At 34.9% G+C, this 27,997-nt stretch overlaps 4 protein-coding genes and 1 pseudogene across 4 annotated transcripts; 2 read left to right on the top strand and 3 right to left on the bottom strand.

Moving 5' to 3' along the window:
* Positions 1–2,040: 2,040 nt before the first annotated feature.
* LOC106332471 (gibberellic acid methyltransferase 2) lies at positions 2,041–4,307 on the bottom strand. The gene is made up of 3 exons (XM_013770929.1): positions 3,748–4,307; positions 3,069–3,356; positions 2,041–2,452 (listed from the first exon to the last, which is right to left on the bottom strand). Exons 1-3 carry the CDS (start codon positions 4,249–4,251, stop codon positions 2,087–2,089), a joined length of 1,158 nt encoding a protein of 385 aa, XP_013626383.1. The 5' UTR covers positions 4,252–4,307; the 3' UTR covers positions 2,041–2,086.
* An 8,643-nt stretch (positions 4,308–12,950) lies between these two features.
* On the bottom strand, positions 12,951–18,119 carry LOC106335680 (peroxisome biogenesis protein 5-like). The gene is made up of 15 exons (XM_013774261.1): positions 17,851–18,119; positions 17,603–17,731; positions 17,377–17,509; positions 16,873–17,066; positions 16,231–16,488; positions 15,794–15,913; positions 15,376–15,537; positions 14,860–15,041; positions 14,345–14,579; positions 14,189–14,273; positions 13,974–14,083; positions 13,659–13,883; positions 13,512–13,577; positions 13,318–13,412; positions 12,951–13,236 (listed from the first exon to the last, which is right to left on the bottom strand). Exons 1-15 carry the CDS (start codon positions 17,968–17,970, stop codon positions 13,158–13,160), a joined length of 2,193 nt encoding a protein of 730 aa, XP_013629715.1. The 5' UTR covers positions 17,971–18,119; the 3' UTR covers positions 12,951–13,157.
* Positions 18,120–21,138: 3,019 nt separating this feature from the next.
* Positions 21,139–22,082, top strand: LOC106329767 (inositol 3-kinase-like). Its single transcript, XM_013768411.1, has 4 exons — positions 21,139–21,429; positions 21,512–21,731; positions 21,794–21,837; positions 21,927–22,082. Exons 1-4 carry the CDS (start codon positions 21,139–21,141, stop codon positions 22,080–22,082), a joined length of 711 nt encoding a protein of 236 aa, XP_013623865.1.
* Positions 22,083–22,930: 848 nt separating this feature from the next.
* Positions 22,931–23,473, top strand: LOC106329768 (MATH domain and coiled-coil domain-containing protein At2g42470-like). The gene has a single exon (XM_013768412.1). The coding sequence runs from the start codon at positions 22,931–22,933 to the stop codon at positions 23,471–23,473; it is 543 nt and encodes a 180-aa protein (XP_013623866.1).
* A 3,770-nt stretch (positions 23,474–27,243) lies between these two features.
* Positions 27,244–27,975, bottom strand: LOC106329769 (annotated as a pseudogene).
* Between the last annotated feature and the right edge of the window lie 22 nt (positions 27,976–27,997).

Here is a 27,997-nt window from a genome sequence, read left to right on the forward strand (position 1 = left end):
TATGATCACCCACTCATTTACCAAATTAAGCACTATCTTTGTTATTTTATGTATTGTTGTTCACTATAAATACCATCACTCATCTCACTCTTTTGTACACCATAAACAAGAACAAGAGTTTAAATCAAAAAATCATTACATTTTCTTCTTCCTTCTTATAATAAACTCTCTCCCTTATACTAGTGTTATTTGCTTCCTACGGGTATTAAATTCTACTCTTATTTAAATTTCACGATACTATAAATTATAAGTTATTTCATAACACATTTTAATTTCATGAACCACCAAGAAAAGTGATGGTCAAATAAACTGTGGAAAGTTGAGTTTTTAACTTTTAAACATACACTATATTCTGATCCGTCCTTTTACATATTTTTAGTTCTTTTCAATTGGTAATTTAAATATAGGTCTAATGGCATAAAACATAATAAATAATATTTTAAATAATGATAAAGATAAAAAAAATAATAGTTGGACCATATTTTTATCAATGGGTCACACTGCTATTTTAATATATAAGATTTTAATTATATATCTTTTGACTAGACAAACCACATGGTCACGGACTTACGGGAAGTTGGAATCTAATCAAATAATGAAAAAATGTGTTTTATATAAGAAATGACACTATCCAATTTAACTCATGGTCTAATTTAACTCATACAATGACAAATAAATTGATAAAATGAATATAAAATCACTCATATGAAAAAAAAAACTAAATAATTATTAAATTGATCTAGACGTCTAGTCTAATTAAAAACTTCTTATTTTGTTAAAGATAAACGTGTATTCCGAACCAAAAAAAAAAATACTAATCAAAGAGTGGGCACTGGGCAGTTATCAGCTACCTTGTTATCTTAATCTTAATTAGAAAGTTAGAAACATATCTAGCACTGTTTTTAAAACCGGACCGGCTAGGGAACCGAAAATTTTTTGGGTCTTGGGTTATTATGGTTCGACCGGGTCTGATCCGGATTCGATCGGATTTACTTAGATTAAACTAAATTTAATGATATTTTATAAATAATATGCATATATTTTTAAAAAAATATATCATATCAAATAAAATGTTTAAATAGCCATAATATGTAGAAAAACTTAAAAATAATAATTAAAATCTAAAATCAATATGAAAAGCACATTTAAACTTTATTCGCAGATCTTATCACTCTACATTTTCATCACCTTTTTAAAAAAATTATATACACATTAGGTAAAGTTATATTTTGAAATACAAATTTCAGAAACAAAAATGTGTCAATTATTTAAAGTCTTCAAAACAAGTGATCATGAAATAAAAATTTTTAAAAAGTAGAAAGTAGACAAAAACAATATCTTAACGTGAGTATTAAACTTTGTGAATCTTGTAATTTATGAGTTGTAGAGAAGACAAAAGAAAAAGACGAGAGATGATATTTTATTAATCTTTGATAAATCTTATTTTTACTTAAAAAAAAGAAAAATTAATTGTTTCATTAACAAAGTTTTGGCTTATATACGAACCGGAGTTTGGCCGGTTCATTGGGTCGCCGGTTCCCGGGTTTTTGATGGTTCGATAGTTGTTTTTAACTGGTTCGATTTTAGTTGGGTTTTAGCATTAACCTAACCCGGATTATTTTCGGTTCATGGTTCAACTCGGTCCGACCGCCGGTTCGGTCCAGGTTTAAAAACACTGATATCGAGGGAGAGGGACTAATGAACCAATTCAGAGTTAAAGTTTTTGGAAAGGTAAAATAACTTCTTACTTTTTTAGTTAAGAATTTTTAACTCAGTCTATATATTAGTGTGTTTATACATAAATAAAATTATAAAAATGATGCTTACAAGATATTTCAGTTTGTTAAATTCGATATGCATGGCTTGATATATTACACTAAACTTGGCTTGGTTCGGTTTTTGCGGTATTAAATCATCTCTTTTGGTTTATAATGTCCAACCCTACATGTTCCATATACGCGTACCCCAATTCCAGTTTACATTTTCCAGCAAGTAAACGCGACACACATTCATATATTAAAACAAACGACAACCCATAGATAAATACGAACAAACACATTTCATACATAACGCTATAAACATATAATCATTCAATTCGGATGGCAGAAAAAGCGACGACTCCAAAGAAACAAGTTATATGAAGAAATTCTCGGGTTGTAGAAACCCGGTTTTCATATCTTTTGAAGAGCTCATCGCATAGGTCCACTCCAAGATAGACCTCGACCATAGGACGAATAGCAGCTTGAACCAAGTTGGTCCTGGCTCGTCCGTACGAAACGGGATCTTTTTTCCACTCCTCATGTTTCTCATCGGAGTATTCAACGATTTTCATGTATTCCATTTTCTCTATCTTGAAACCACCGATACGGTCTATTCCGGCAGCCACTTCCTCCGGACTTCTCATGTACGCTGGTATGTTGAATCCGTCTCTTGTCTCTTCATCTATCAAACCCTTTTATCCACACAAAACAAAAATCGTTTAGTTTGAGTGGTATTGACCAATATCATATTTTAAGCTATCAATAGCAACAAAATTAAATATAGCTAATGTGGAAAACATATAAAATTAGAAGTTGGGCTTTTGTTAAGAAAATAAACGTATTGTTTTCAAGTTTGCGTGAACAGGCGTTTAGAGGTTGTAGCAAACTATTATATCCAAACAAGAAACAATACGTGAAATTTGAAGGGTATTAGCCAACAAATGTAGTTGATTTGAGAAATTACTATGAAATGTATTTTACAAGATACGAGTGGTAAAAAATGTTTTTTTTTTTGCGTTTTGTAAATTTACGTGTTGGTAAAATGTATACCAAAACTGAAACAAGTGAAAAGAAAAGTTAAAAACTCCAAAACTCTCAGCTTGTAAATATAAGAAAAAAAAAACAAAATATTCCCAAAAACAAAACATTTTTGTCATTACCACTTACCAATAATTAATGCGAAAGCCAGAAACGGTTCGTTAGAGATATAGAGTGAGACGTCATCTTTTATGTAATGAAAACATGAAAGATACTATGCATATATATTCAAAGTATGCACCCACACGTGTGTATGTATATTTATATTACCTCATCTATCAAATCTTGCCAAGCTTGTTCCATGGTAGTTGTGAACGGATGTTTAACCCGAGTATCCTGGTCACCAAATTGACTACTTGAACCTGAAGGACGACCACCCATTAACACAAACAACACTCCTCCCTCCACCATTTCTTCTTTCCGACACTTCAAGAAATCAGACAAATCTTTGTCTGATTGTTCTGCGTATGCATCAACCACTTCTTTCTTCGCTCCTTCGATCCACGTTTTCCCTTTGTTCCACGTTCTTGATCCTTTCTCCAGTACTTTCTCCGGTATCTACAATATCAAAATACGATCTATCTCTCAATACGCACGTTTTTAAAAATGATTTAATATATAGTGTTATGTTTTTGAAACTACTCTATTCCAATATGTATTAAACAGCTTCATCCATCAAATATCATAGGTATAGCCATCAGACACATATATCTCAAATATTAGAAACATTTTTGAAACTTGTTCTCATGGTGTTATGTTCTTGTTTTGAAAGTAATCAAATTTACAAGAAAACATGTAAAATATACATTCCTTAATAAAGTCAAATTGCCCTTGTAAATTAATTTGGATGATGGATATTCTTCATTGTAATTGTGAATATAACACATGCATGCACTCTATTTCTTACCACCAGTACTATAATATAAAACATTATTAGTATGTATTTGACCTGAGAGAGCCAATGTAGAGCACTTAAGCTCACAGCGACATGGATCGTTCCTCTCGGGAAAAGCCTGTCACAGAACGAGCCAGCAACGCCGTTGGCGAAATACTTGGCCGAGTCAACTTTCTGTTTCTCAGACAACAATCTAAACAACATGTTGAAGTCATTACTAGGCAAGTCACAGAAAAAAGCCTCAAACTCCAGCGATCCACCGCCATACACCGCAGTGAATAGCTGACGTAAAGTCTCAACCACCGTATCCACGGTATCGAAAGTGTTGGAGCCGGTGGCGCAGCCAAGGTCAGCTATTCTGATGATCGGAGAGGTGAAGAGTTTGATGGATTGAAGAGATGAGATAAGGATTGGTTTGCATAAGGTTATAGCCAAAGCTTGGCAATCGGAATTGTTGACGTAGCTGACGTCACCTTCACCGCCTTGCATACATAGTACACGGTGGAGACCGGTGGAGGTCCAGTCTTTTGCTGTTACTGGAAGACTTGGTGACTCCATTGGTTAATATTCTATTGGATATTTGTAAAAGATACAAAAAAAAAGAGAGAGTTTCTGGTTGCGGAGTTACAAAGCTTAGATGAGGCTCTGTATTTATACCCAACGCGCATATACATATTGTATTGACATACGCACATTAAACATTGATATTTTGCATATTTGCATTGTTTTAAATCTCCAATTTGCACATATTGATCATATAGATTAGGAATTTAGCATCTTTAGGATCCATATTGCATTCATATGTCTTAATCAGATAATGGAGTATCTCATAGAGTGATTGGAGGTGTTTAGAAGCATTGTGGTTCGAAAAGAGATGAAGAATGAAGTTTGGTCGAGTATAGATGATTGCAACGCGGGTTGTACCACGCGGGTTCACTAACCCGCGTTGACATGAAGCAACGGAGAGCTCCGACGCGGCTTGAGCGACGCGGGATGTTGTACCCGCTCGCACGAAGTTAGAGAAGCGAGACGACACCGCGACGCGGGGTGGAGCGACGCGGGTTCCCTTACCCGCGTTGTCGAAGAGAAACAGTCCATGGATCACGCGGGGACGACGACGCGGGATGCTGTACCCGCTCGCATGATCCGCAGGCGTAATGACGGTTCGACGCGGGGAGAGTGACGCGGGTTGGATCCGATTGTCTCTACCCGAGTCGAGATTTATCCTTAGTCGAATTTTAATGTTTTTAAAGGGTTTTTAAGACTTTTTAATGAAAACCATTAGGTTTTCCAAAGACATATAAATACTATTGTAATCCCAAAGTTGGGGGCATCTTGTTTTCTATCTAATCAAAAAGAAACTTTTAGGTAAAAGATCTAATCTTGATCATTATCTTTTGGGATTGCTTAGTTAATTTGATCACTAATCATGATTAACACCAAATCATCATTGATTCTTGGGTTTATCATGAAGATTAGTGAGTAGTCATCTTTGGATTCATGGGTTAGGGAGACTAAGGGGGATTAGGCTAGATCTAAGGTGTTGTAGTACAGATCCATCTTGTTCCTTGCTAGTAGAGTGCTTTAATACAGTTTTAGAGTTGCCCTCTCTAAAGTTGAGCTTTAGGCATTTCACACCCAAAGGTGTTCGATGAAATGTCTGAATCAACTCTACTAAGCTTTTAACATTCTTTACCAAAGAGATTTGATGTTAAAGGTGTTAAAATGGCTAATAGACTTGAAATTAATGATTGCTTATATAATATTCAACCAAAGAAATTTGATGCTTGAGTTATCTTAGTGAATGAGCATTCATCTAGAGATAGAATTTGTTTAGGATTGTGTCTAAGTCTAAGGTTGATAGATTGATTGAAAGATACTACCTTTAGATTGAAACTTGATCATCCAAGGTCAATTCCCTTAGCCCATGAATTCTCTCATCTCATAAGAAAGAAAAGTTTTGTTCTTTATTGCATTTTAGTAGTATTCTAGTTCAAAATCATCTTGTCAATTGATATCATTTAGATTAAACATCGTCTTGCATTCCCTTTGTTTTAGAATCACTTATAACTGGTTTGACATCCTTTATACTGTAACATTTGATTAAGAGCTTCTAAAACTCTTAACATCAAGCATGCATATTCGTCATAACTCTTTAATATTGGGGTTGGTGAATGGTCGTTATTTATATTTAACAAAAGTCATTCTTGTATATTTTAGTTCTGGAAAGCGTTACATGCGTGTATTATTGGACCATTTTCGATTTGTATACAAGTTTACAAACATACATATGTTGTTTTTATACAAATTATAATTATTGGACCATTTTCGATTTGTATGTGTCATTTTTTGGCATAGAATCATGGTAATGTTTTATGTATACTTTAGAAAAATTATGTAGCATTCAGTTTTATCGGATGTTTACAAAAAAAGTTATCATGTGAAATTTCCAGTGTTATTATGTATATATCAGATATATATACACACCTTTCAAATTCTGTGTCGTTCAAGTTTATCAGATGATTTTCAGAAATATACACATGGACTTTACAAAAAAAAAAATGAATAGTATAAGAGATTTGATGGTTTTATTAATTATAGCAGTTTTTATTAGTATTCTTAAGAATTTGAAAGATAATCAAGTTTTGTAATTTTTTTTTTATAACCGAGTGTCATGTCCCTCCATTGAAATGGTGTAGACTAGAGATGGAAGTGACCAAGGACCTAGCGATTTAGTGGTAATTTTTGGGAGTTTGTTATCAATATCAATTTTGAGTTCGATTCCCACATTTGTTAGTTTGGGTTTCGGTCCATGTAATTAATATGGTTAAGCGTTGGGTGTAGCATCTAGTAATTGTTGGAAGGTATTCAAACTCCAATCAGTGATATCATATTTTCAGCTAATCTACTCTGTAATATTAAAAGTGTTTTCCTCGACTGTTCGGATTATCGATAAGGGGTTCATTGAAAAAAAAAAAATTCGAATGATGACAAAAATATACAATGCGGAAAATACGGTACAAACGGAAGCGGATAAAGTATATATAATTAATGGTTGCAAGCGAATAAGCAACTAATTCGCACACGTAACAAAATAAAATAATTATATTATTTTTGGTAATTGTGTGTTTCTGAGTATTCGCGTAAAATAATGAGATATATTAACTTATTTATATTTTTGTTTAAATATTTTGATTTTTTTTAGCTTTATATGTAAAGTCGTTCATTATTGGACCGAATGTATTAGTTGTGTTTTGTAAAAGTCCGAATGTATTATTTGTTGGTAAAAAAATTGTATTTTGTTTGTTTTCACCGAAGTTTTGTTTCATTGTTTATGCATGGCAGAAACGTTTGGTACATGCACCATCAATAATTTGTATGAAAACAGACGTTATGAAATAAATATAGTAATTAAGGGAAAATATAATAATTAAGGATTATTTTGTTGACAAGAAATAGTAAGGAAATAAATGTATTAAACAATGACGCAAATTGTGTGGTCTGCTTAATTTAATCTTAAAATTCAACACATAAAATCTTCAGCTGCTGAATATTTTTATGCTCAGTCAAGCAACGTATTCTGGAACTTAAATATCACAATTCCCTTTCGAGAAAAGTAATTAACTTAAATTTATACCCTAGACATTTTGAATGTGTTCCACGTAATTTAAATAATTATCTAATGAAATCATATTTTTCCTTGTAGATTTCTATGATATAACTATTATTTATATACACGTCATGGTCAATGTATATAAACTAAATAAATGGGCAGGTAGTGTTATTATGAATGTCTCTGTCTCTCTAGTCTCTACTCTAGATTCTTTTCCTCGTTGGATTACATTATAGGACGAGGATAAAACTTCCCATCTTTTAAGGTTTATCTTTATTTTTTTTTTTTTTGTAACTTAGGTTTATTATTTTAGAAAGAAATTGTATTTTAACCGGACCTCGTGGTCTGGTGGTAAAGGAACCTCGGCTGAGGTGTCCGCCATCACGAGTTCGAGCCCCGGCCATCAGAATGATTTAGGCCCCTGGTGGGTACAGACGCAGGCTGGTTCCGGGCTCAGGGAGGGATTAAGGCCGAAGTCCTGAACCCATCCTTGTTAACAAAAAAAAAAAAAAAAAAAAATTGTCTTTTATAAGTCCGGCCTTATTTTCCTCACTTCATCTACGAATTAAATATTGCTTGTAATTGATCGGTTATTAGCATAAGTAAACAAAAGATTTCGTGTACGTCTTATGATCTTAGCTACATTTCACACTATATATACAATTGTTTTCGCTAAATGTGAATTATAACAAAAAATGAAACGTACCCTAAATCATCTCTTTATATTGTTATGGCAGAACCTAATTAAAGTAGAATGAGTTTCATTGTTTCTTCTTTGATTGGATAACTAACGAAAAGATTGTTTATCAAAAATAAGAAAGTTTGAGTTATAAAGGTTTTGAATGGTATATGGTGGTTGATAGTTTACATCCATTGACTAATATAGTTCACTGTCTTTTGTTTTTGAATTTAATATGTAGTTTATTTAGCTTGATAATCTTAAAACTTTTTTGACACGAACGCTACTTTGCGATTTGCGACTTCTTGATCTCATACCTTGAGATTAGACTTATTTACTCTCTAGTTTTAGTTTCTGTCTCCATATAAACCCTTTCGCCTCTCACAGCTTCCACATCGTTGCATGTTCATATTACGGGTTCTAAATCAATTATAGAAGACAGTTTGCATTCGCTGTTTCTTTAAATCGTGGGTCATGTTTCTTTAAATATTTCGTACTTTAGAAACTCTAGTTTGGTGTAACTTGTGTCTATGTTCGCTTTCCAGTTCATAGATAATTTTCAGATGGAGTGATATAGTACTTTGTTTTGCGTTGTCATGTAGAAAATAATTTGCGTTTTTAACTAGTAAATATACCTTTTATATCATCTCGCTTTTTAGATTTAGATCGGACAGTGAAACTTTTTTTTTTTGTTGGTTTGATGCCTTAAATTGAAAATGAAGACAATTTATAAGATGAAAGATCACTAATCTTATGAGTCGCAAGAGCTACGGATCGATGCCGTAATCGACTTTCCGGTTTGGATCTAAAAACTTTAATCGCGCCCATATACGCAACGTCCATAGGTACATATCAATACCTAAAAATAAACTAAAGCGACTTGGGATAAACAACTTTTACAGAAAATGGACCTTTGACTTCGTATGGAGGTTTTAGATGATGAAATGGTCCTTTATTACTCCTATATAGAGTGAGTTAAGAGTTGTCAATGTCCTCTTTTCAATCGATGGTCCGAATCCCAACTTGCTTCCACCAATTTTTTTGCTTTAAAAATATTGTATAGCCGCCCTATGTGAGCACTTCTAATGACTTTGGCATGACACAGACTAGGCTTGGCCATAAAATCCGGAACCCGAAATCCGAACCGAATCCGAACCGAAAAACCCGACCCGTTATCCGACCCGAAACGTAAAAATACCCGAACGGGTCTTGTAAGGTGGTACAAAAAATATCCGAATCCGGAGTGGTATTAACCGAACCCGAACGGATAACCCAAAAAATCCAAAATTAATAGTCAATATAAATATTTTGAAATATATATAAGTATTCCAATTATTAAATTCAATATTTATGGTAATATTATATATAATAATAAATATTAAAATTCTAATAAATGCTTTAAGTACACAATTAGTTATAAATAAGTATTTTATAATTTGTTCATTGAAATAAAAAATCTACTCTCTATAAGTCAATACATATTGTTTACAAATGATATTTGTTTTCATGCTTGATTTAACATTTTATTGTTATTTTATATGTGATAGATTAATTTTTATTTAATTTAGATGTTTTTCTTTATGTTTTACTTCAAAAATTTTATTTTTTACTTTGGTTATATCCGAACCGAACCGATATAACCTGAATCCGTACGATATATGATTACTTTATGGGTTTTATGATGCAATACAATTTTGAACCGAACCCAAAGTGTTATTATCCGAACCCGACCCGTACTAATAAAATTTTAATAAGGGACCTAGAAGCGTAAACCCGGAAATCCGAAAACCCGAAAAACCCGATCCGAATGCCAACGGGTACCCGAATGCTCAGGCCTAACACAGACTTATCCTGGGGGACTATAACATAGAAAAAAATAAAACCCTTTTTTTGTCAACCCAAAAAAGAAAAAAAAAATTAAACCCATTCTATATAATTTCAGTGAAGTGAATGATGATAATGTGAAATGGGATATATAACGTTATACTAACAAAAGGAGAAAATTTATAGAGAAAATTGAGGTCTGGACTAAACGACTTTCTAATCTTATATAGTATATACAAATAAAAAAACAGTATTGCAAATCTCTTAATAAGATTTAAAACACCAATAAAACATACTAAACAGTCTAAACCAACATTTTAGTTAATTATTTTAAAACGTAATAGAAACATGTTATTACATCAAAAGGAAAAGACTATCAATCACATTCAATCACATCAAACTCAAGTGATTCGTTTTTTGAGGTGTGAACACCAAAGGCGTACGTGGTGGACCGGTTTAGATCCATGACTGATCCCTAACAAGCCTCGTCTGGCTGTACCATTGCATAACTGTCAGGTCTATCACTACATCCTATAACTCTTTGAATAGATCGTTGATGACTGCCTAAAGGGTTAAGTCATCTCTAACTCCACTCTATTTTTTACTCTAAAATAGAGTTTAGAATAAAAATGTTCCAATGATACTCTATTTCTCATTCTATAATAGAGTAAAAAATAGGTTTACTCCAAATATAGAGTAACTTGTTTTTTTTTGTTCATCACTTTATTTTCTACTCTAAAATAGAATACTATTGGAACAAACTCAAACTCTATTATAGAGTTACTCTATTTTAGAGTAAAAAATAGGTTTACTCCAAATATAGAGTAACTTGTTTTTTTTTGTTCATCACTTTATTTTCTACTCTAAAATAGAATACTATTGGAACAAACTCAAACTCTATTATAGAGTTACTCTATTTTAGAGTAAAAAATAGAGTAAACCATTGAATATGGTATTAGACACACAATTGTTTGGTCTATTGCAATGGGTTAAATGAAATAAAATGCCTAGGTTTATATACATTTGTTTTTAGTTTCTGCCTAAATTTTGATTAACATTTAAAATTGATTATGATATGAAATAAAATGTTATAAGTTATGGAATAATATATGTCCTACTCTGGTACCATATATGTTGGGGTGTTCCAAATTCTTGCATCAAATGAAACTTAGCCACGAAAACAACATTATATATTTATATTAAAAACATTATATATTTATATTGACCCAATATATATTCATGTAACTCCAGGTATAGTTTGATTCGTCCATCATATTGCGGCCATATCTTCAACCTTGGTATAAATCCCCATATAATTAGACCTCATCAAACCATGAGACTTCTATATATTAAAAGGACACTTTACAGCACAGTGATATGAACCAATGATTATACGTATAATACAGTATTGATTCAAAACCAAGTTCCTTTTCCATCATTGACACTACAAAAAGTATTGAACAAATATATATGCGCATTTCTCAGATAAAGTTAAATCACTTATATGAAAACTATATTCTATTGTTTTTGTGTATGCGACTGAACTGCGTGCTGAAAAAAATCCATCAGTCATAAAAGTAAGAAATCTTTATATTAAAATGTAAGAAAATTGATAAGATATTTAAGGAACTGTAGCTACGTACTCTCATTAGCTATATAGCCTATAGGTGTAGAATGAGACTGTGATGGCTATAGAGTGTGAGATAGTTAGAACCCTACGAAGCACGTGATGAGTTGCTCAGAACCATACTGTAACACTACTATACTAGTTATCGTTTCATTGGCTATATTGCGACAGCTACTTCTGTTAGGCTGTACGCAATCGGTTGGTTAATCTGGTGAAAGTTTGGTCTGAAAAGTGTGATAAAACATAATATCTACAGTTACATAGAAGAATGTAAAAGAAAAATTGTAAATTAACAGAGCGAATGGCTACATGGCTTTTCAAAGCATCTTCTAATGTATGCTCTTGATTTTCTACGTTTACTTGTATTAACTCAATAGCCGTCTAAAACCCAATCTAATTAAAGTTTAATTTCCAGTTGAATATATATTGAACTTTTCAAATTCAAAAAAATATAACATGTGTATATGTGTCAGTATAGCTATTACCGGTTGTGGTGTTTATTGCAAGTGACGCGTGGTCGTAGGCACGCTTAAGCATGGGACTGTCTTAGTACCTACTGTCTACAAACTCGAGCGATCGAGCACACACACATCAAACATTCAAACTCAACAACAAGGTCTACTGTCTTGGGTGGCATACGCACATATATATGTTATCATCAATTAGAGTTTTAGTTGGCTCTATAATAAAAAGCAATGTGTAATCCTTGTGAACTTTAAGCAAGAGAGTTAATTCAAGAAAGCTTCATCATTCTCATTTTCTCTGAAGCTCTGCTTTAACTTTCAATTATTGAATTTTTTTTTTTTTTTTGTTCTTATCAAAAAAAAAAGACTTTCAATAATTGACTGGTATAACCTACAATGCTTAACGTATAACATCTCGGTGAATGCTTCACCTATGTATATATGCAGCTCTCTCAAAGGGGAACGTGGTAATAATTAATAAAATTTCTTAGGTCTTGAGACGATAACATATTGTTCTGGTGTCAGAGAGACCGCACTTTCGGATACGGTAGTGCATGGACGTCTCTTTCCACGATTCCACTCAAAAGCCAAGTTTGTTAGCTTCTCCTAGGTCTACGTAGCTACATCTTATATAAAAATGTACCCTAATTAATATTTTCGTTATGTTTGTGGTCCACTACCTTCTTCTTCCTTTTTATGATTGTTACCTCTATGGTCTTTTAGGTTTAGGTCCATAGAGGAACCTATTAAATCATCACGTTTTTGCAGGTTTTTAGTGTATTTAGATCCCATGCATAGCGTTCAAAATATGTAACTAGCTAGTCCACCCATATACACTTTTTCAAGACACAGACTAGCAATGATTGGCGCAACTAAAACACAGCTGATATTTTCATTTTTTCTCAACTATTCAAACTAAACGTTACATTGGATTCGAATTAGAATTGGAATGACAGATCAGACACCTTCACATCCCACCACATTTTATTTTGTTTCTCAGTACATTTCTGTAAAAATTGTATTAGTCAGAAGAACGGGACACCACAAAACTGAAATGAATTCTCTTGAAGCATTATTATTAGCACTTCGTGTTATACATTTACCTCTACATAATCATGTATTGGTATATCTACAACATTACGAATGTAATATTAAATCCTTTTTCTTATTTTTTCAAGTTCCCGTAAAAGACATCGACTGTTTAACCGGTAAGGACCACTCGGACTTTCAAGGGTCTGAATCGTCTAGCTTCTCTACTCAAAGCGGGAACTCTTTCTGCAAGAGATCGAGATTCCTTGCCTCACAAGCTTCGATTAGGTCATGTCTTGACGCACAGCTACATAAAGTTTTAACAAAACTTAGAAAAGTTTCAAACGACATAAATAGATTTTTCTAGTTCAGAAGCTTTGATACATACCTTAACGAGAGCCTCAAGTACTGCCACGCGTTATCTGCCTTAGGATTCATTGCAAGGGCACGGACGTAATAAGGGATTGATTCTTTGTACATCCCCTGTTACATACACAATAATAGCATACCAAACTCACGTTAGTTCCAGTCCAAAACATTCATCAAACAATTGCTTCTGATACAAGTTACAAGAACTCGAACCTGGTTTGCGTAACTGATCCCCATGTTCGCCCAAGCACGAACGTAATTAGGTTTTAAATCCAGAGCCTGCCAGTAGAGAAACAGAACACGAAAGTTAAACAGTAAGAGACACAATGAGCTTTGAGTTCTGTGCATCGAAGAGTTTACCTGTTGATAAGCAGATATGGCATCAGCACTCTGGACACTGTTGGCTTGTGTTGCACCAAGCTTATTCCAAAGAGAATAATCGTTTGGTTTTAACTGTAAAGCTGTTTGGAAGGAAGTAATTGCTCTATCGAATTCCCTTGACAGATTGAAGAGAACGCCTAGCACTATATGGACATCGGCGTCCTCAGGATTCATCTGAGAAGCTTCAGTGAATAATCTAGCAATCTGTTTATACATGGGAGAAGGAATGGTGTTTCAATACAACTATGAGATGAGATTTGACCGAGGAGAATTTACAAGAGGAATGGCACTTACATCAGCATGGTACAGGGAATCTGCAAGCTCTGGAGGCGCGATTGATCCATACTTAGGGTGATTTCGCAGCCATCCGTATAAGTACTTCAAAGCAGTTGCTTGCTCCAACTCTGTATTTACAGAGTACACCATATTAGTCACCTCTAATTCAAAAAAGTAATCAACAAGATAATGTTACAAAAGCAAACGCATATTGGTAGGTTTCAGGCACTGACCGTTGGTATGGCTCACCCCAAGCGCCAGAAGCACCTCTAGATTTGAGGGATCGGCCTCCTGTGCCCGCATCATTGCAGCTATTGCCTGCATCCACAATATTAAAAGATTTTAGTAACCCTGCAAATAACGGTTCAGGCAAAATTAATCTTAGTAACCTGTTGATCATCATCGTTCTCTGCGTGTGTGACCCCAAGTAATCTCCAACCTTCAGCATTCTCAGGATTTTTCATAACCTCAGCTTCTAGAGCAAGCGCTGCTTCACTCAGAAGTCCTTTGCGAAACAATTCCTGCCCTTCTTTCATAGGTTCAGGGTGACCCACATAAGGATTCATGTCAGAGAAGACGTATACACCACTATTTTGTTTTTCAGCATTTTTTTCCGTCAGAAACCTGGAGAAGCAAATACTTTTGTTAGATGGACTTGAAAGTCGAAGATGCATGTTGGTTATAGATAAAAAAAAACTAGGAGATAAACAATTATAACCCCTGACTAACAAGGCAACGCATCAATGATAAAATGAATTCTGAATTTAGCGATAGAAAAGAATTGCATAGTTGCGAAATTTCCTTTAAGGAATGCATTTGGAGAGGGACCATAAAATTTGTGAACGCACAAAGCACAATGAAAAAGAGAACTTATAAAAGATCAATTAAATAATAATGGACTTACTCATCATAAGCATTTGCCCATGCATCAGCCGAACTCCCACCCGCGGGCCCTTCAGCAAATTCATCTACCCAGTCATCAACATTCAACTTTGAAAACTCATTAACCCATTGGTCCTCAGCCGATTCTTGCTGTCGGTTGGCGGAAGCAAACTCTTCAGCCCACTGTTCTGGTCCACGTGCAAGCTACACGCACCAAATTAAAAAGCTTACGGTAGATGCAAGATGATGCTTATAATCAAAAGGAAAAGAGACAATATGTTGTAGCTAAACTTTCTACCATGTCAGAGAGATCAGATTCTCTAAGTAACAAGGAACCATTTTACTGGAAAGAAGTGTACAGAGAAATCTACGCTCCGCCTTTCCACTACATTGCATTTCTAAAGTACAAAATGCAGGAGATCCACTACAACAACTAAGCTATGCAAGAAAGGAATAACACTAAATCAATTTGCACTACTGTGCTATCAGTAGCGAGTAGACCCTAACGCGAAAACATACTTTGTTAACCAGTACATACCTTCTCATTCGCAAATTGATCAGCCCAGCTTGGCGGCCCCAGATACTGCTGTTCATATTCAGTAGCCCAGTCCCCAGGGGAAGGTCCAGGCTTGACCTCATTCTCATCCATAATGAGTTCACCGCGGCTCATCTTTGAAACAAACTGAAGGAATCTTGAATTCTGCATTCACCAAACACATTTTGCCAGGCTTTTATATAAATCCCAAGAGAACTGCTCAGCACAACATCCTTAAATGCAAAACAATCTTTTGTGATACAGTTTCAGAGATCTTCAAATTCTGGGGCACAAGCCCAAACATCGCCCCAAGAAGTTTTCAGCAATGGAAATAAGGGATTAGAACAGTCTAGAAAAAAACAGATGTCGTCCAACAGTACAGTTTACTACAAACTTACTTACTGAAACTACGATCACCAACCTGAAATTTGGGATTGCCATCCTGAGACAGTGTATGGGCAAGCTTACGAGTTTGCTCCATTGCAGCTAAATTTTGCATATTCATACTTCTCATTTGGTTTGACATCAGTTGAGATTGGCCCTTCAAAAAAAAAATCAAGAAAAAAGGAAAAAGATAGCGGCAACGATGTCGGAACATGAAAAAATATGAGAAAGCTAAGGTGCTGTTCAATTAAACGCGAGTCAAACCCTAATGACTGATAACAACACACACAAAAAAAAGTTGCAACAGATTCAGGCTTTTGAACAACTATGCCCTGGGAACTAGCAAATCAAAGCCTATACTCAACCAAAATTATAAGTCCTAGATATTCTGTTATACTAATTGCAAGCTTGTTAAACATGAGTCTGGTGTGGATATTCAAGTAGAATGTATCAAACAATTGAAGGAAAAAGTACCTGCTCAAACTCGGTGGCCCACCCATTCACACCATGTTGTTGCTCAAAAGAGTTGACCCATGCGTCAGGACCCCCATGATTCATCCCATGCTGATGCTGGTCAAATTCGGTCGCCCAATTATCCGCAGGATGTAAACCAGGTTTCGTAACAGCCTGAGATTCATTCCAGTAATCATCTAGCTCCCGAAATCTCCCAGGCATATGACCTCTAGCTTGAATGCCATCATCGATATCTAACGACGACAATAATGCATTTACCTATAAAAACAACAGAGGACAATATAAGCAGCCAACAATTGAGAAAAGAAGTTGCAAACAAACACAAAAATAGCGCAATGAAAGCAACAAGTAACACAACAGCAAGGGTTCTAAACCAAGGCCCTGACCCTCATTTTCATTCTAAAATGTAAGATTTAAACGAAAATTTAGGATCAAGGAGGCCGGACATAAACTATGAATATCATTATTACACTTTATCATAATATTGAATTGATTCTTAATTGCTAAAGAGCGACGACATGAATGATAGAGCGCCAAAACGTTAAGCACATATCGTATAGCTAAACTTGACCCTTAAAACCCAAATTGAAAGCATACAACACAATGATGCAGCTACAGGAAACTATCAGCCAAACAGCAAACCTGAGAATTGATAAATTCTTCTCCCCTGTCAGCAAAAAAATGGCGGGCCATTATGCTACTACGATCACGTATGCATTGTTTGTCACTTTGTGACAATCCCAGCACGGGGACAGGTGCTGGACGAAAGGGAATGCCACCACGGCTACTCTCAACAAATGAATGCAGAAAGTTTGACAAGACTCTCTGCGGAGGTCCTGCAATGGAAAAAAAAAAACAAATTTTAAGCAAGCAGAAGACACCACGTCACTTTGACAAATGCAATAAACAAAGACAAGCCAATAAACACTTGACAGCCATCTGGGAGAATTTGAAGGAACGCATAGTGAAGAAACTGATTCAACTTTGACCGAGCCAGTAGCTATACTTTTCACTGCTTTTCTTTCTTCCCACACAACTAAGGAGGTTACCATTCATTCAACATCAAACCCGCAATATCAATCCATTTTGTACCCGTCTCTAAAATAGATGAGATAGAGAAAGTAAGAGTGAAATAAGATCAGAAACCTTCAAATGTGGGCTGGACAGGCTCATACATAGGTCCCATAGGAGGCATAGGTCCACCACGCTGAACTTCATCCCAAGCTGCACCAAGACCATTCTGATCTACAGATCGAAAGCCACGGAAGAACTCTGTCCCCTGATAATTAGCAGAACCATCAGGCATCACAAAGGGTAGATAATGGGAGTCAATGTTACAATTATATTAAGAAAAGAGTGAGACTTTATTAACCTGAGCACCGGGCTGGAGAACAGGCTGATCCAACTCAGAACCAGGAAGTGAGCTTAGGTGTTGGTCCTGAGAGTAAAACTGTGGCCCAGGACCTGAACTGGTGGCATTAGGTATCTCCTTGAGCCTTTCCTGCCCGCCACATCAGCAATCAAAGTCAGAGATTAGCGATAAGGACAAACAATATCTAAACCCCCCCAATTGAAGAATACGATCGAATTCGACTTTGTTCAGAGATCAAGAAGCTAAACCTGAGTTTTGGAAGAGGAACCAAGTAGGGCGTTGGTGAGAGTACCGAGGGGGTTGGAAGAAGAAGAAGAGCCGGGAACTGCGCAGGCGGCTCCGCCGTTGACAAGGTCTCTCATCGCCATGCTGGTCAAGTGATTACTACTCCGCCGCAACAACCGTCGTCGAGACTGATTAGAATTGGTTCTTCCGTCCTCTCCGATCACCTCCTCCCAAATCGCAATCTATCGTTTCTTCTCTCGTGGCGGTGTATTATTTTTTTTGCGTTTAGCCGCAGCTTCGTTGGTATTTTATTTATATATTATCCACACCACACACATTTTTAGGCTCACCAACGCATTTCTTTTTTATTTTGTGAAAAAAACAATTTTACTTTATTATCCATTGTGAAAATTGTATGCTCGTGAATGATAATATTTTAATATGTATTCTGTTGCAATTTGCAAATAATATTTTTATTTTTTATTAAAAATGAATGTATTCAACATTTTGTTGCAATTTGCTAAAAAAAATTGTTCTATTTAAGTAAATGCTCATTATACTATCCAGGACTACGCAATAAGAGTCTCAATCGGATTTCGATTCAGGTTCATCTGAATTTTGAGTTTATGAATTTTAAGCTCGTTCGGATATTACAAGAGTTTTCCTAGGATTTGGTTCAGGTTTTATCGGTTTCGGTTTGGTTTAGTTATATGTTCAAGCTCCGGTTATACCTGGAATAATTTTAATTTCTTGTTTTAATTAGGTTATTGGTTCCAAAAATATTAATGTCACTATATTTCCAATCTTTTCAATAAATTTGTGTATGCGGCTTTCTCAGAAAATATTATTGTCCTTCACAATTACTTTGGAAGACTCCTCTATCAACCATACTCATCCTTGAACCATACGTGACAATATCAAACATATCATGATTCAGGACAATTTATCCTTGTACGAATGTGAACCATACATAATGAAACGTGAATAAATTAAAATAATTTAAAACGTGACAAACTACCAACTCTATAAACGCAAAAATACTATTTAAACCTTTTAAAAATTGTTTAAATTTCAAATGCAAATTTATTCATAACTGAACTTCAATTGCGATTGTCAAAACGTAAAAAAAATCGATATTAGCTAAATACTAAAATTATAAATTAGACTAAGTTTTTTAATTAATTACTCATGTAATAAATAATTATTTCCGGTTGTCAATAATATTTTAGGGGGCTTATTGTATTGATGAATTGATAGAATTTGAATATATATTAAATTTAAGGATTTTTACGGATTTAAAATCTGAACAGATTTTTAGGAGGTGATTATAATAGATTATTGTATTTGGAATACATATTAACGATTTAGATCAGGTTTGGTACAAGTTATTTTTGGTAATTTTGAATTTTTAGATTTTTTTCTGATATTCATTTGAGTGTATATTTAGCCCTGGTAAAACCAATAACCCAAAATACCATAAAACAAGATCCACTCGGTATTTATGTCGGGTTTGGATCGGTAAAAATTCGTTTTTATTTGGTCGGGTTGGATTCAGATTTTTGAATTCGGCTTATTCACCAGCCCATGATACCTTTACCTTTATGTTCTTTTATCATCCTTGGTTTATTGTAAACAGACTTGTTTTTCTGTAGTTGCGTAAGCTTAGTCTTCTTAAGAAGCTATAGGGTTTTCTCCATTGCTTCATACAAATCTGAAAACACAAACCGACCCTTTGTTTATTCGGTCGCCATTTCTCTTCCTCAATCTCTCCATCTCCTGGTCTTTAATCAAATCACCATTAACGATCCCGATTCGTAACCCCTCTATGAACCCTCCTTATATATACTTATTTTCACTGGAGGAACTCTATAATCAAAAAAAAAAGTAGCTTCCTCTACCTTATAACATCTCCTCGGCAATGTCTCTCTTTGCTGCTCCAGATGCTCAACCCGGTCTCCGCCACTCAATCTTCGACTCTCTCCGACTTGGTAGTACCACTCAGTTCATTTTTGGTCGTCTCCTCTGCTTATAGGATTCCCACAACATCAAGAAAGGCGGTGAGTTTATGGGAATCACACTTCTCTTGCTCGATGAAAAGGTAATTTGATCATTGTAACTGATATATATCCTTAATTAATTAAGCAATTGAAAGATTTACTTGGGGGGGGGGGGGTTATTGGAACCATAATTTGGAAGTGATTTTAGAAGTTGACAGATTTTTAAAAGTTTAGTAGATTTCACAAATGTTTCCTAATTTCTATCAAATATTTTGTATTGATTTCTATAGATTATTATTTTATTAAGAATTTGCACAATATAGTTTTTTCAAAAAGTTTTTTCTTCTAAGGTACAAAAAAAGTTGTAGAAATTTTCAACAATGAATTTCGATGAGACACTATTATATTATCGTTTGGTGTGGTTACATAGACAAATGCATTTTATGGTATTGATTATTTGTGTTATGCATGGTTTGTTCTTAGTTATGTTGTGAAAATAATCATTTTTTATCTTCATACTACATGACATATTTTTAACAGTCTTGTTTTCATTGACATTTTTTTTGAGACACCACTCATACAAACGAAAAATTATGTTAGAACACACCAAATACGAAACTTACTGACAAAGAGATCTTCTGAAAATCACATGTCAAACAAGAAAAAGATATCATAAAGTGTGTGAATGTTTTTATTAGTACACAGATTTCAGAAATCTTATGAGTAGACATGTTATTTTCAAAGTCTAGCTTATGAGTAAAAACATAAAGAATTTAGTTCCCAATAACCATAGAATTTAATAGAATAGCAAAATCAATAAAAACTAATTGGAGGTGTTATTGGTTTATATATTTTGATTGATTTAGAAATCCATATAACATTTATAAATCCAAGTAAGATATGCAAATCCGGAATTTTTCTCTCGGATTTGAGTCTTTGTATTTTTAACTAAAAAATCCAAACAAATCCATTCAAATCCATTATAAAATCAAATATATTAGTAAATCCGTACGATTGAATAACACTTGATTTGATACAGAATTTATGAATCATTAAACCAATAACACATGATTTTAATATAGATTTGAAAATCATATAACCAATAACACTAGATTTAGTTCGGATTTTCAAATCCATTAAAATACAACAACCAATAACCCCTACTAAAGTTTTTTAATAACAAAGGTTGAATAGAATTTAAAAGTCTTTAAACCAATAACAGTGCAATTTGGAAAGACTTTTAAAATCCATAAACCAATAACCATGTATTCTTAAAATTTTATAATTCTTTAAAAATTCTTAAACCAAAGCGACATGAAGCTATGGGGCCTTTCAAGATTCAGTGACTCATCTGTCCAAAGCCACATGAAGCTATGGCCTTTCAAGATCATCCCTGGTCATGCCGACAAACCCGTGATCGTCATCAACTACAAAGGCGAAGAGAAACAGTTCGCCGCTGAGGAGATCTCTTCCATGGTTCTCATCAAGATGCGTGAGATCGCTGAAGCTTACCTTGGTATCACCATAAAGAACGCTGTGGTCACTGTTCCCGCTTACTTCAACGACTCTCAGCGTCAAGCAACCAAGACGCTGGTGTCATCGCTGGTTTGAATGTCATGCGTATCATCAACGAGGAGATGAAGGAGTTGTGCTGTGTGGAGGTGACTAACGGTGAGAAAGGGTGTAGTGTAGGATTTATGGGAAGGATGATGAAACGGTGATGATACCTCCGTTTAAGGCGAAGCAGGTGGATCCTACGGGGGCTGGAGATAGCTTTCTCGGAGGTTTGGTGGTTGGTCTTGTGGAGGGTTTGGATGTTCCTGATGCTGCATTGTTAGGGAACCTCTTTGGCTCTATAACTGTTGAGCATTTTGGTCAGCCCAAGTTCGATTTGATGATGCTTCAGGGTTGTTTTTTATTGTATTTTTTGTGCTGATGCTCTGAAAGTATTGGTTTGTATCTATCATAGAATCAAGATACGGGATAGTAGCAGTTGCATCTTGTAGCTTACTTGTAATCAATATAGAGTGAAACCCAAGATTCGTCACTTTTCATATGCTATTTTCACGTTCCATGTCTATTGTGTTTCTTCCATGATGCAGATGGTAAAGGATGAGGTGCATAGAAGGAAGAAGCAATGTAATGGTCACTCATCTGATCATGACGACTTTCATTCGCGTCTAACTCCAGCCCGGTTTCAAGACTCTTTACTTCAACCAAAGTTACTGCTCAATGGTCACTCATGTGACCGCCGGTGATAATTGGTTCTTGTGAGAATCACCTTTTGATTACTAACAACGCTTTTCTGAGTTTTGTATGCTTTCTACACGTTTATGAATTTTGGAAATTTATTTACTGTACAAAAGCGATGCCTGGCGTTTCGTCGTGGCAGCCAATGCAGGAGGTTTATTAGCAAATTTCCATTTTTAATTGAGATGACAAGGTAGATTGAAAAAAAGTTTGTAGGAGTTGATCTAATAAGAGATCAAATAATATAAACAGACAATTCATGCTTAACAGATTACTGAATTTATATCAATATTATAAATTAGTATTTATTATTCTTTTTTTTATCAAAGTATTTATTATTCTTTTAGAAATAATCCGCTAGCTATACAATATTTTAATACTTTTGATTTTTTTTTATGATGTTGTGAAAGTTTTCTAGTCAAATCAACTTAAAGAAAAATGCAAATATGCAACTGAATTAAAAGTAATCAAAGACAACAAAAATTTATTTTTTGTTTACTTTTTTCACTGAATATTTCCAAAATGAAACAGATGAAAGTAAAATAAAGGCTTATTATATTATTTATTTTTCTAATTAATTCCTAGCTTAAAACTTAAAAGGAAGTACAAAAATCAATAGATATCTATGATTTATCTTTTGCCTAAAAAAAAAACACTGAAATTTAGTTATCGAGTCCTCTACATATATCAAAACGAAATCTAAACTATTCACATACACTAATAAGATTCGAATTTTGTCTTATATATTTCGAAATAATTGTCGGTCTTTCGCTGCCTATATAAAGAGAAGGCTATACCTAATTGAGCATATCAGGAAGCAAAACTCTTTAACAATATATTTTTATAAGATCTCACCATGAATGCTGCTCTTGCGATGATGATGACAACGCAACACCTGCGAAGAAATAGTTCGACAAATTCCAACGGCGTCTTAACTGACTCGACAAATATCAACGGCTTCGTAGTTGAGTTGTGGGATGAGCGTTTAGTCCGCTGGATTTTTAAGACATACCCAGAAACTGCACTCAATGTTCAATGTCAGAACCCAGAGCAGAGGACATATTTTATGAACGTTCTCTTGTATACCATCCGGATACTTGTCCACAAGAGACCACTATCTGATGCTGAACTAATCACAACCTCGAAGAATTTGCGTTATCTGACGGAAGCCGGTTTTAAGGTGGAATGGTTGTGGTCAAAGCTCGAGATGAAGAAACATGAAGCTTACCTAGATAGGAAGAAACGCGATTCTTGTGAAGCTCGGATTGTGAAACTCAAACTAGAGCTCAAGAAACTTGACGGTGCCATGTCTGGTCTCAAAGCTGAGTTGAAAAACGAGGAGGCCAAGTTGAATCCTCGTTCGTTTAGGAATCTTTTGGGGAATTGCTTCTGCCTATAGACATAAAAGTCCCCCAACTGCTTAAAAGATTATTTGTAGTTTTCTTTTCATGTATGTCACGAATGATAAGAGCTTTGATAGCTTGCCTTTTGTTGTTTCTTCTACCATGTATAAGACTTGAATATCCAGACTGCATGCTTCTTTAATGTTACTGGAGATTAACAGGCTAATGAATGCTTAGTTAGTGAACACAACTTCTTACTAGTATTTTTGTTTAAATATACAGATTGTTCACTTTAAAAAAAAATAAAGATAAGTGGTTTTTGATTGATTTTAGGATAGAAACCTAATAATATATTCTGTTATTTCTCATCAGTTCATCACAAGGGGCCAAAAAGAACTAAAGCTAACCATGTCAGAGGAAAAGGCCAAGTTGAAAAAGAAACCAAGTTGGATCAGTATTTCTCTTTACATTATTAATAATTGGTTTTATTTTATTATATTTTTCATATCATAAATATCCCTACGTTTTATTTATTTAGATCGACCTTTGTGACTGTTTCTGTGTATTTGATTGAGTTTGTTTCTACACGAGGACTCATCGCTTTCATAGGTTACTTTCACATTCGTCCTGCGTTTCCTATGTGTTGTCATTCTCCGCGATGCAGAGAGTAAAGGGTGAAGTACAGAGAAGGAATAATTTTAAGATACAATCACGAAGCAACCCGGTAGGTGAGCGTGGGAGATGCGCTTTGTCAGCAAAAAGTGGTTTATTTTGATGTATAACATGCCAATATTTCTCTTATTTCAAAAACCAAAACGTAAACAAATGAGAAACAACTTCCTTTCCAAGTAATTTACACACTTATCAGTAATTAAAAAGAAAATACAATCAAACAGGAAAAATGGACACTCCGTATGCAATGGCAACGAATAAAATCAAGGAAAAAGAGTTTGAAAGAATTTTAACCTGCACACAATTAGCTTTGGTTGTTTGTTCTTTTTACCTTCGTGGTCCATTCATCGACTTCCCTTCAAACAACTCACCCAGCAATCTATCAAGATCTTCAGCTGTATATTTTATGTGTTTCTGTGGATTCTTCCCATTCTCAACCAGAGGCCTACACAAATCATCGGTTTAAACTCCTTTAGGATTTACGTTTTGATTGAAAAAAATATTGACTTTTGCAAATAAAACACAAATTTTACCAAAAGCGTTTGAGGAATGAACCGTAAGCAGGCAATAATACTTTAGCATCGCGATGAACCTGTTTTCCAAGAGGAACTAAGGAAGGATGGCCAGAGGTCGACGAAGGTCAAAAATACATATAATTATCTTTACCTAGTTTAATTATTTGAATAAGTTTCTGTAAGATTGTAGAAAAAGATGGAATAGGTTTAATCCGTTGTTATAATTACAAAAATGCATTAGTGAAAACGTCCATTAGATACAAAACGTTGACAATAATGAACTTATGTGTTATAAATATCATTGTAAGAAATAGTTGAGAACGCATGTTTTCCAAGAATTTTGCCAGAGCTCACATCAAGAAGTGGGGTTTGTCTCATACGCTACCTTGACTCGGCATTGTCTTCTTGTTGCCTCAGCTTTGTATTATCTGGAGAGGAATGTACAGAATCATAATGCTTGATCGAGAAGCACTCAGCTCCTGTTCTGATCACTCTCGCATCTTGTCTCCGGGATCTTATCTAAAAGCTGGTGGTTAGGTCACATGCTTTACTTGTCATCCAAGCTAACCGTGGTGAAAGAGTTTACTATGCAGTTTGATGAGGTATGTAAAGCTCATTCGACTTGGGTTATGTTTGACGAGCAGCTGAGAGAGGAGCTGAGAATCTCACTGGCTAGGCTGCTGTTGCCGGCTTACGGGAACTTCAATGGAAGGTTTCAGAACCTTGGAAATATTGGGAAAAACGCAGACAGGTACATCAAATATAGTGCTGAGGATATAGAGGCGCGTGTTAAAGAGCTGCTCAAAGGGACAATGAGTTAGCAAAAAAAAAAAAAAAAAAAAGGGACAATGACCGGAAGAAAATGAAGGTACAACACGGAGAGCTCCCACTTGTAAGATGTTTGATGTTTGTAGACGAACCACATGCTGGTGACAAGTAGAGAGAGTCTTGCAAGGTGAATTTGTAAAATGTATGGTTTTGAACAGCTATGTTAGTGTTTGTGTTATGTCGTATACTTGTATTTGTATTAAAAGGAAGAAGAAACAATCGAACCAAATGACATGATCCCAATTCTCTCTTGATCATTTTATAAGGTTTTAGTGTTGAAATCAAACAGAGTCGAGCGTCGTCTCTCCTCTAGATGTTCGAAACAAGAATAACCCAAAGCCTTTTACAAAAAAAAAAAAAAAAAAAAAAAAAAAAAGAATAACCCAAATGGATCATCTACATGAGTTTCATAAATTTTGGTAAAGCTTTAAAAACCAGTTGGCTAAACCAATTTGAACTATCTGGCTAAACTGGTTTTTAAAACTTTCCCTAAATTTATGAAACTCATGTAGATGATCTTGAGATCTCTCTCTCTATCTTCTTATCCTCTCGAGCTTTCTCTCTAGTTCACTTCAGTCTCTCTCTTTGCTTCTCTTCCATGTCTGTTTGTATACTACTTGCAAAGGAGTATGATCTTTCAATAGACTGGCTCACAACAAAATTGGGCTTGGTTATGATCAAACCAGGTTTATAGACATGTCAGATTTCTGGTGGAATGAGCTGTGAGCTGTGTAAGGTATATGTCTTTCTTTTCATTTTCTTGTTTTAGTCTGTGATCTCTCATCTTGCTTTGACATCTAACGGTAATATAAAAAGGAAAATTATATGTGTGTCCCTTTTCATCTAATTATTTGTTTGCTATGAGTATGTTAGCGTTCTGAAAAACATTCACAATTATAACTCATCATCAATTTCTGGTTATAGTGTTTTTAGTTCATTAATTTCAGTAATGGGCCGGAGCTAGAAAGATAGAAGGAAACCAAGGGCAAATATAAATGAATCAACACATGCCATGGTAAAGACGCAAGATGGTGAACGCTCAAAATAGAAGGTGGTAAAAGGCTTATGATTGTGGCATGAACTTTTATATTCTGGTTTCATTAAACTATTTGGATTCTTCTTGGAGTTATTTCAACAAACAAATATAACTTATAAAACTATATTTGTTAGATATTTGAATATTTATAAATATCAATGCAAACTTCAAGTTAAATTTAGAGAAAAAGACAAAAATAGCACTAAATCAAGCTTTTGTTCCCAAACTAGCACTCAAGATCAAAAGTCACAAAAATAGCACTTAATGTTTTATCAAAAGTCACAAACTTAGGGTTTAGAGTTAAAGGGTGGGGTTTAGGATTTAGGATTTAGGGTTTAGGGTTTAGGGTTTAGGGGGGGTTTAGGGTTTAGAGTTTAGGGTCTAGGGTTTAGGGTTTAGGGTTTAGAGTTTAGGGTTTAGGGTTTAGGGTTTAAAGTTTAGGGTTTAGGTTTATGGTTTAGAGTTTAAGGTTTAGGGTTTAGAGTTGAGAAATGAGGTTTTGCGGATAAGATTTCAAATTTTGAAAAATAAAAAAATTAAAATTTTCAAAGCATAAACTTAGAAAAGTGCTATTTTGGTCATTTTAGTTTTGGAGTGCTATTTTTGTGATATAAACTTAGAAATGTGCTATTTTGGAGATTTGCCCTTAAATTTATATGAAAAAATATTTTATAAATGTTAAAAAGCTGATTTAAAAATAACTTAGTCATACATGTATTTTAGATCAATAATAAAAATTAACACGGTTAAAATTATCATTAAACATATGATTAAATTAAAAATGTTTGAGCAGTTTTCTTATTTCCTCAGCCTCCAAGGGCTTCTCCACGATGTAGCTTCCATACTTCTTAAACGACAGATCAACGCAGTGGCCACGAAGACTTACCGCCATGTTGTGCGTGCTACGCAAGTCATACAGTTTAAGAGCGTTGCGCGCGACTACGTCTAGTAACCGGTTCCTGTATAAAGGATCATCCGCGTCGATTATAACCTCGTTGAGCGCGACGCAGCCGTGTTGGTAACGCGCTATGTCGAGCGCGTAGTGGAGAACGTGCTTGTACATCACATGTTTCTTCACCTGGTCGAAAACGACCACAGCTCGAGTCGCCACGTAGGATGCGTACTTGTCGGTCATGATGTCGAAGAAGCGTTACAAGATAGCATCGTAGAATAACGCGTCCACGTCAACTGACACTCCGAGGAGCTTCTGCACGCGTCTCGACCCGTACTTGTTACTGACGACCTCCATGAAGTAGTCGGAGTCTGACGTCAGCAACGACGCCATCATCTGAAGCTGACTTTGGTCAAACGTTGAGATCAGATCCTTAAACTGTCCCACGCCTTCACAACTAGTCATTAGGTTAAAGAGCCGTTTTAAGCGCGTATCTGATACGTCGGAGGCGCGTGAGGCGAATCCCGGAGGAGGAATGGAACTGGAGACTCGAATATGTTGTAAAGCATTGGACATGGTCGACATGGAGAACGGACTGTTATTGGACATTGGCATTGTATACAAACTAATCTTGACT

This window comes from Brassica oleracea, chromosome C3 (genome assembly GCF_000695525.1).
Source record: "Brassica oleracea var. oleracea cultivar TO1000 chromosome C3, BOL, whole genome shotgun sequence".
Classification (NCBI taxonomy): domain Eukaryota; kingdom Viridiplantae; phylum Streptophyta; class Magnoliopsida; order Brassicales; family Brassicaceae; genus Brassica; species Brassica oleracea.

What these genes read in the sequence shown, in the direction of transcription:
- LOC106332471 (XM_013770929.1), bottom strand. Translation starts at nt 4,251, where the DNA reads ATGGAGTCACCAAGTCTTCCAGTAACAGCAAAAGACTGGACCTCCACC. An exon ending in CTCTACATTGGCTCTCTCAG is followed by an intron (nt 3,357 to 3,747) that starts GTCAAATACATA and finishes TTGATATTGTAG; the next exon opens with ATACCGGAGAAAGTACTGGA. An exon ending in GGCAAGATTTGATAGATGAG is followed by an intron (nt 2,453 to 3,068) that starts GTAATATAAATA and finishes TGTGGATAAAAG; the next exon opens with GGTTTGATAGATGAAGAGAC.
- LOC106335680 (XM_013774261.1), bottom strand. Translation starts at nt 17,970, where the DNA reads ATGGCGATGAGAGACCTTGTCAACGGCGGAGCCGCCTGCGCAGTTCCC. An exon ending in TTCTCCAGCCCGGTGCTCAG is followed by an intron (nt 17,510 to 17,602) that starts GTTAATAAAGTC and finishes GCTAATTATCAG; the next exon opens with GGGACAGAGTTCTTCCGTGG. An exon ending in GGGCCACCGAGTTTGAGCAG is followed by an intron (nt 15,914 to 16,230) that starts GTACTTTTTCCT and finishes TTTTTTTTGAAG; the next exon opens with GGCCAATCTCAACTGATGTC.
- LOC106329767 (XM_013768411.1), top strand. Translation starts at nt 21,139, where the DNA reads ATGAAGCTATGGGGCCTTTCAAGATTCAGTGACTCATCTGTCCAAAGC. An exon ending in AGACGCTGGTGTCATCGCTG is followed by an intron (nt 21,430 to 21,511) that starts GTTTGAATGTCA and finishes GAAAGGGTGTAG; the next exon opens with TGTAGGATTTATGGGAAGGA. An exon ending in TTGCATCTTGTAGCTTACTT is followed by an intron (nt 21,838 to 21,926) that starts GTAATCAATATA and finishes TCCATGATGCAG; the next exon opens with ATGGTAAAGGATGAGGTGCA.
- LOC106329768 (XM_013768412.1), top strand. Translation starts at nt 22,931, where the DNA reads ATGAATGCTGCTCTTGCGATGATGATGACAACGCAACACCTGCGAAGA.